Source organism: Ipomoea triloba, chromosome 11 (assembly GCF_003576645.1).
Source record: "Ipomoea triloba cultivar NCNSP0323 chromosome 11, ASM357664v1".
NCBI lineage: Eukaryota > Viridiplantae > Streptophyta > Magnoliopsida > Solanales > Convolvulaceae > Ipomoea > Ipomoea triloba.
Window position 1 is genome coordinate 20,655,464 of NC_044926.1, and position 9,543 is coordinate 20,665,006.

At 34.1% G+C, this 9,543-nt stretch overlaps 1 protein-coding gene across 1 annotated transcript; it reads left to right on the plus strand.

Moving 5' to 3' along the window:
* Window positions 1-4,341: 4,341 nt before the first annotated feature.
* LOC115997346 (kunitz trypsin inhibitor 5-like) lies at window positions 4,342-5,095 on the plus strand. The gene has a single exon (XM_031236890.1). It carries the CDS (start codon window positions 4,357-4,359, stop codon window positions 4,960-4,962), a length of 606 nt encoding a protein of 201 aa, XP_031092750.1. The 5' UTR covers window positions 4,342-4,356; the 3' UTR covers window positions 4,963-5,095.
* Window positions 5,096-9,543: the final 4,448 nt, after the last annotated feature.

The following is a 9,543-nucleotide window of genomic DNA, read 5'->3' on the forward strand; positions in this document are numbered from 1 at the left end:
CTTGTATTGGACTACGTAGCCCCTGCCGCCGTCCGGGCCACTGTGTTTACAGTACTTATGGTTGTTGATTTTCCGGGAGAAACCGATTTTAAGAGATAGAGAGAGAAAAATAAAGGTAAAATTCGGCTCATAATTCACAAGGGAATACGATTATAAGCAATAGTTTATACTTTATATAGAAAATAAGGAAGAGAGAGAGATAGAGGTGAAAAAGGTAAGAAATTAAGAGGGGTGGAGATGGGGGAGTAGTTTAGGAAATTTGGCTGATTAGTAGGAGAAAAAAAAAGGAAAAACATAATTATGCTACTGTTATAATTTATTACCATAAAATTAATATATTAATATGTTATAATTTCCTAGGCTACTGTTAGCCAAAATCCTCCCGGCTAAGATTAGGAAATATTCAATACGGCTATAAGAAATGTAAAATGTAAAATAATATTAATTCTATTTATACTATTACATATATTATATATATTACAAATATATCACATATTAATTCTATTTATACTATTACATATATTACAAATATATCACCAAATATATCACATATTAATTCTATTTATACTATTACATATATTACAAATATATCACCAAATATATCACACCAATTATATCATCAATTATTTAATCACCAATTAATATTACCATATTATATTACCTATTTAACATTTTAATTTAACATCTAACCATAATAGTATAGGTGAATAATTAATAAATCCAATTATTCAATCACCAACATTTAACCATAATAGGCATGCACGGGTGGATAATTAATAAATTAATAATTAATAAATAAATAAATAAAGTAACTGATTTTACCAAAATGCCACTAACTTTGGGCGGGAAAGTTTGGAAGGAGGATAATGCTTTTATATATAGTATAGATAATGAAGCTTTCCGTTACAAATAGCATGCAACATTCCTTCCACACAACACTTATTCCGAACCAGGTAAAGGTCATGGTCAAACTTGATCAAACTCATAAACCTGGTCAATATGTCTGTTCAATATTTTTAACATGAAGTCCAACTTCATTATACTCTGGCTAGAGATTCTCGTTGTATGACTATTGAATAGACTAGAGCATCCTTGTTACCTCAAGGCGGTGGATCCTCTATCGAACGCACACTTGTCTCCGTACAATACTGAACTAGACTACCAAGTACACTTATAGTCCCATAAGGAACAAAATGCGCATACTGGCAAAAACTAGTCCCCCATATGTACGAGACAACTGCCATGTCGTCTCAATTCAAGTCAAAGGATTATTATTGCATACTTGTAACATATAATATACCGGTGCCACGTAGGTAAACACCAAGCGGTACGTTGTAGTCAGTCATTGTTCAATGACTTGTTATCTAACAATCATTCATGTGTTCACTCTCTGAATCTCATACAGAATAGCATGAGGCTCACCATAAGAAGGACAATGTGCTAGTCTTATCGGAATTGTAATGCCCAATTAGAATTCTTATGACTAGGAACATTTTTACAATTTTTCATTTATTATAATTCTTCATCACTCATATTCTTAAATCTTAAGAATGAAGAATTAAGAAAATTGTATGGAATAATATCAAATATTAACTAAGCTAAAATAAAATAAATAAAACACTTATTTATTATATTTATTTAATTAATTAGAAATCAATGCTCAAAAACGATAAATATTGACTCATATGACATACATGTCTAACATATTAGGTGTAATTTGATGTTCTCTGATTGAAAGTAAATTATATCAAAATTCACTCTTGTCGTAGACAAAGCTATATTGACAAGCTCACTTAACATTTGGACAATGGCAAATACTTAAATCTTGTTAGAATAAATGCTTGTTTCTGTAATACAACAAAAAATTATAGAGAAAAGTAAGGGAATAAAAACATGATCATTTGACATCTTCAAACATATATTCACTTTTTCATAAGTCTTTATCTCCCATCACAAATAACATGAAATACACAATTATGACTTATGAGATACAAGAAGATAAAAAAAAAAAAAAATTCTTAAGTAACTTTACGAAGAATTTTCTTTTAAGTTGTGTAACGGAGAATTCTATCTAAAGGTATATTCTCAAGTGGTTACTGCTGATAACACATGAAAATATGACAGTGATGAAATTAACCTTTCATCTATCAGACTTATGTCTCAGACTTTTAATAGTGTAAGACCTTTCGTCTTAGAGAGGACTTGTTTGACTCTTCTCAGATCCCTTCCAGATTACTCTCTGATCTAAGACTCTCACGTCGGAGACTATCTCCAAATATAGATTTATATATAATTCTCAAGAGGAGTTACATGGTGATTAAAAATACTAAACTTCAAAAATAATACACCGATAATTTTATTTGTAATGGGAAATATTATATATATTTATTACCTTGTGCATGTACCCATGTAATTTAGATATGTATATCTCATTTCAAAGCATGCATCTGCACAATGATTGCTCCTTCCGAACAGGTTGTTTCTTCCCTTCCGAAAAGTCAGCTTCTTCCGAAAAGTCCATTTACTTCTTTCGAAATATTGTCCGAGAAGTTAACTTCTCCGGTGCATCAACCTTCCGGTTCCACTGTGCGTTCTAGCTTTCCGGATTAACTTCTGGGAATTAATTTTATGTTATAACTTTATGCATTTAACTTTTTGCTTCTTTGAGGTTTTAACTTTTTGTAATTAATTTAAAATATTCTTCTCTCTTCTCAAAATTTTGGACTTCCTAACATATTTGAATTTTTTTTTTTTGAAGGAAAACGTAACTATTCCATTAATTCATAACATAAAACGTTTACATCAACGATCAATGAAATGGTAAACAATTCCTTACAGTCAGACATAGAAATAACTTTTCTAACTATGTTATAAAAAACTTGAATCGTAGACTGTTTCATAACTAGGAAGCTATGTTCCTTCAACATACATTTACTATATAAATCTCTATATAAATCTTAACAAATCCTAGTATATAGAGTCATCAGTATGTGAATGGTTGAATTTATGAATCCATCCGTTCAAACATAGCTGCCCAGAGCAGTCATGTCTGACGTACATAAAGATGCTTCTTCAATTCATCTTGGGCACGCATACTTGGCAAATATAATTGTATTTTACATACAATTTTGATAAATATAATCGATAATGACAATAAAAATTTATTATTATAACTAATAGGATAAAATGTAAATTTAAATATTGGCTACTATGTAGTGTGATCACATATCTGGGTGATCATAAGATCTAATCCTGTGAGGACATTGATTGATACTCGCTCGGTCCCATTTTATGTGTCTGGTTCGGTTAACGAGACTTGACTAAAGTTATTTTTTAATTCAAATTTTCATAATATTAAGTTTAGTATTAATATACAAAATTTATATATTTAGAAACTATATTAAAATACTATTAAACACAAAAAATTAAATTTTAAAATAAATAAAAAATACTAAAAAAAAATAAACAAAGAATAAGTTAATTTGACGAATAAATAACAAGTAGGACAAATAAAATGGAACAAATAGAGTACTTTACCACATAAATGAAAAAAGTTAATAAAATTTGTTATATTAGAGTTGGAACATGAACTTTTTGGGCCGCTACTGTATGCACATTGTTCATCTTCATAGTTTAATCTTCCGCCCCAAAAAACTCTACTCTTGCATAAGAATATCAACATTTCTTCCTCATGCCCACCACTTATATCTTTCTTACTTCCACAACGGTTAAAAATCACCTAAAAATTGCATTGAGTTTGCCCTAAAAATATACTCTTCTCATTATTCGATTTTTAATTCCTCAATAATCCTAATTCCAAGGAAAATGACACTTTTTCCTCTTAAATTATATATTTATAGCGTTTTTCTCTCCTGAATTATTCATATATCTACATTAACCCCTCCATTAGCTTAAAATTATAATTATAATATTAAATTATGACGTATGCTCGTTTTTACATTTATTCTTATTCTCACATATAAACAATAATTTGTTGAAAAAGAAAATATAAATGAAATATTAATTTTTAAATGTGAACGTGTCTAATTTACAAAAAGGATTAAAATCGTCATTTTTAAATTAGTTGGAAGGCTAAATACATGAATAATATAGGAAGAAGAATAAAAGAATACTTATAATTGAGAGAAAAAAATGTCATTTTCTCTACAAATCCATTTCAATTTCCACATGTGAACCAAACACCCGTCGGCAAATCATTAATCACGGGGTATAGATGACAAATACCATCAAATCTCCATCAAACCATGTACTAGACGCATCCTCTCACTTTGCCTATTAAATCCTTGTCAGGCTCGTACCCATTTCCTCATCTCAAACTCTCACAAAACCTTAATAATGAAGACACCATTTTTATACCTCTCTCTCTCCCTCCTCTCCACCATGCTTTGCTCGGCACAGACACCCCCCGCGGTGCTCGACACCAACGGAAACGCCGTCCAAGGCGGCGTCAAGTACGTCATCGTCCCAGTACAGCCGAGCCAGGGCGGAGGGCTCGACCTCGCCTCCACCGGCAACCAGAACTGCCCGAAGAGCGTCGTCCAAGTCGGCCCAAACGTGGTGGGCAACACGGTAACGTTCTCCCCCGTGAGCCCCAAAGACGTGGTTCGCAATGGGACGGATCTCAACGTACAGTTCTCTGGCTCAAACACGGGATGCCCGGAGTCTACTGTGTGGCAAATCACGCATGACCCGGAAGATACTGACACCACTCACTACGTGGTGAGCGGTGGAGTAAAGGGAAATCCCAGTTCTTCCACAGCCAGAAACTGGTTCATGATTCTCAAGACCAAGAATGGTTACAAGTTTAAGTTTTGTCCGGTGTCGTTGTGCGACTGCAATCCTGTATGCCAAGATATTGGCATTTCAGTAGAGAGTGGACACCGGCTTTTGAAAGTAGACTTATCCCTTCCCCCTTTGGAGGTCAACTTTAAGAAGGCTTAAACGTTTCATCTATACATGTGCTAGCTGATCCTAAGTTATCTTAGCGATATGGATGTAGTATTACAATAAACCATCCTCAAGAGAAAAATGGTGAAGAATAATGAAATATACATTACTCCGTATATTGGTTACAGTACGTACTGTTATTTCTCTTTAGTTTTATATAGAGTGCTAGTCATCAGCATACGTGTTGTGCAAAATATCCAATGATAAAATATGTTAAGCAACTGAAAGCAGACAATAGAAAATTAAAAAAAAAAAAAAAAAACAAACAAAACAAAACAAAAAATTAAACAAAAAAATAGATCTATCTTCTTTTCTTTTTTAGTTTTAGCCCCTCAATTATTATGTGGTTATAAATGTTGTCTCATATTGTCAATTATCTACCCTTATAATAAGAGCCAATAATGTTAGACCCTTAACTGGAATTAAAAAAAAAATATTGGTGTAATAATCTGCTATAACATATTGTACTTTGTGTTTTTCTTATTGTGCAACCTCCAATTAAATTCCTAATATATCATAATCTTTTATAATTTTACCAAATTTTTCTGTTAAATATAACGGAAGTTTAACATTAAATTCTTTAAGCAATTTGTTTCTTTATTGCATTTTTCAAACAAATTGGCAATATTCTATAATACAATTCTGTATAGATTCCTAACTTAAAATTAGAATATTGAAGTCTTAATAAGATTATATAATACAATTTTGTATAGATTCCTAACTAAACCATTATTCTACCCAAAACAACAGTATACATCTCCCATTCTCACTGGTATGCACCCAAAACTAAACCTAACATATCCTGCAACACACCATCTACTTGACATTCTATAGGTATGATTGTCAAAATATTATCATGCTAATTCTATTATTTGTATTTGTACTCATAATGATTACAATTTTAAAAAAAATCAATGATGGTATACTCATTAATTAGTATAACTTCAATATCGTTATGTAAATATATCTATTGTATAACATGTTCATCTAATATACTTGTATCCTTGTATGTAATGTTGTTGTTCTCATTATATTCCTCTATAATCTACACATTTTAGTTACTCCTAACTCCTTAATCTATGATTTTTGAATTTATGTTGTGGTTCCCATTATATTATTTCATAACATCCTTTATGAACATATTTTCCATGGCACAAGGATATTAGTAATAATGACAAATGCAGTAAAGTTAATTGATATTAACACACAAACTGTGGGCTAGAGTTGTATAGTTCATGTCGTTAAGAAAAACGAACCAAAAAACACTATTGAAACGCATGAGAAAAAGTATATGCTCATCATACTTGAGGATTAAACAGTAAGTAAATAGTAAATTTTTTCTCCCATTATTATTATTATTTTATTTTATTTTATTTTATTTTTATCATTATTAGTATTATTATTATTATTAAGATGCTCTCATTCACCACCAACATTATTGTAAATGCTATATCTAAATGCAAGGAACTCGGGTTCAATCAATAATGTTTGATAATGACATTGGAATGTATGATATCACTTTACAAGCCAACAAATGGTACATCATCTCAAATGTCATTGTCAAACCTGTCCAGACAACTATAAATTATTTGATCACAAATACAATTACACATGGATTTTAAATGGTCAGACCGGTGTCCAAACAAGTGACAATGATGACATGCCATTTGCTCACATGTAAGTGGTTTATTTGTTTCTACTTATTTTAGTTGCAATTTAGCTATTTACAATTTCGTTATGTTTTATTAAAATATATAAGCACCAAGACTATTTCTTTGATTTTTGTTAATTTAGCATTTTTTTCTCTCTCATTATTATATGACTACTTTAACCAATTAAGGAACACTAATTTAAAAATACGCATTAGGCATTGCTTTAATCGCGCAACGCGCGTGTGATAACTAGTATTCCTATAAATGTTGCCCTCAATTGCCTAACAATGGTCATTTATACATAAAAATTTAAAGCCCAAAGAACTTTCGGAAATGGTGGTGGGACGCGAGACCAAGTCAAATCCCACGCGGTGAGCAACGAGAATGGGTTAAAGCCCAACATTCCTAACCCTGAGACGAGCTTTGGGACAGGAATGGCTAGCCGTTTAAGGCCAACTTCGGAGGTCGATTCATTCTTAGGCAATGTTGCAAAAATCCCGCCTAGGCGCTGATTAATCCCCTCCTAGGCGCTAGTCGACTGCCTAGCGTATCACCTTAAATGGTGGTCTAGGCGGCTGGCCGGCTAGGCGACTGCCTAGGCCGCTTAGACGCTGACCGCCTAGGCCTCCTAGGCACCGACTAGGCCGCCTAGTCGACCGATCAACTATTGTTCCTTTTTTTTAATAGGTTATTTCATTCAAAGCAACATCGTTTTGAGTGAAATAACTCTAAATTGTACAAACTCTAGATATTTTTTAGGTAAATATTTAATAATTTATTATTAACTATTAAAGTATTATATAATTTATAATTATTAGTCTTTAAAAAATTAAATATACTTAAATTTTAAAAAATAATAAATAAAATAAAAAATACACAGACGCTTAGGATCCGATTAATCCCCGCCTAAGCGTCCTAGGCGCTAGGCGCTCCCCGAGCGCTCCTCGGGCGCCTAGCGATTTTTTCAACCATGTTCTTAGGTGTGCGTTTCTAGGCAATAATGGATAATTGTCACAACTAGCGCCCCTGAGCTTAGATTATTTTTAATATAATATTTCATGTCAAAGTTTTTGGATTGACCCCAACCAACATCGTAAACGCCCCCTCGGGCCTCCATGGTGCTCAGACTTATCTTTAGCCGAATATTCCCTTGGGGCCAGACCCTAAGGTGCACGGGTCTCCTTGCCTTTGTTCCGCCGAACACTCATCAAGTTACATCCCCTTAAGGAGTCTAGACTTATCTCATAGATTTCGAAGCACATCCGGGCCCCTTAGTCCTCTTGCTTTGCTCTTAGTTGGCACATGGACCGCCTACGCCACCTCGGGGTGTGATTCATTGCACCTTGGGTATCTTGTATGTATCATCTACATCGCCCCAGAGTATGGTTTGCGACCCGAGCCCCTTGGGTAAGCCGAGCCCACTACTTGGGTCTTTGGGATATTGGCTTCATTACCCCGGAGTGTGGTTCGTGACTGATAGATGCCAAAAACACTTAAATTTAAGGGTCTTTAAGGGGTTGTTTTATGCTCAATTGCTATCCGTTGTGGTTGATTTATGGTCATAATTGCTCTAATGTGTTAATGTTTTTCAAAGCTCTATCATATCTTGCACTTTAGTGGTTTTGAAGGGTTCTAAGCTTAAGAGAAGGCATATGGATTTGATTTGGAGCAACCAAGGAGAAATCACACAAGTGGAGCATGTCAACAGAAAGATCCACGATCGTGGATGGGGAACAGAAGGTTCCACATCCCAATCCACGATCGTGGATGGGTTCGTGGTCGAGTAAGTGATCCTATCCACGAGCGACCCACGCTTGTGGATTGGGTCGTGGACAAGGAGCAGTGCAGATTTTTGAAAGAATATGCTTTGGAGGGAAGCTATTTAAGCTAGGATTAGATATTTTGAGAGGAGGCTTTTTTGGAGAGAGGGAGATATCTTCCTAGATTTTCAGCACTTAAGAACTAGATTCACTTTTATACTTTCTCTCTCTAGTTGCACATTGTACTTTGAAGAAGTTCTTGGAGAAGAAGGCTTGACACTCTTTCAACTCCTTGAATTCAATTGTAGTTTGGATTTTACTTGCAATCTACTAGGTAATCAACTTTCTTGCTTTGATCTTTACTTCAATTGCTTTTCAATTTGGTGAATTTAGGTTAAATGATGATTTTAATTTGTAGAATGTGTGGCTAGGTTTTCTACAAGGAATTGAATTGTGATTCTAGTCATGATGCTAGTGTGAAATGCATTTCTAAATTAGGTTATTGCATTGCAATGGATTGATGAATTATTCTTGTTGTCTATGATGAATTGTTTGCTTCTTTTGAGAATGACCACCTCTAGGATTGTCTAAGGCGGCATTGATTCTTAACAAGAGATTGCTAGAATCAATGTAGCTTGATTGAAGTAGTGTTTGCGGTGAGGTGTAAGTGTAAACAAGGAATAAGTTCCCCGAGTGTCGTTCTCTTGACGATGGCAAATTGGAGTCAAGTTGCGTGTGTGGCATTCAAGGAGGTTAGTGTCAAGAGTTACGAGAATTAACACGAGCCAAAAGTAACATGAATTGAGGTCTTAATCAAACGAAAAGTAAAGGTAAACAATTAACTAAAGCAAGGAGATGGATGTCTTTGCTAGGTCTCATGCATGATGGTCACTAAGGTAGCATCGAGGTGATGCAAGCAAGTCTCGTTCAAAGAAGCCCATGGCACCTTCACTTTACTAAAAGTGTTGGGCGTCGGCAAGGTTGGCCGAGTTCAGCCCCTGCTCGATTCGAGACGTGGCGTTGTGGCTTACCATAGAGGGATGTGGTTAAATGGTTAATGTCCACCTACCTATCACCAATTGGTTTTAAGTAGGATATGGCAACCAGATAGCCAAAGAACTCTATGGTTAAGCGTGCTTGACTTCCGGCAGTTACGGGATGGG

What these genes read in the sequence shown, in the direction of transcription:
- LOC115997346 (XM_031236890.1), top strand. Translation starts at nt 4,357, where the DNA reads ATGAAGACACCATTTTTATACCTCTCTCTCTCCCTCCTCTCCACCATG.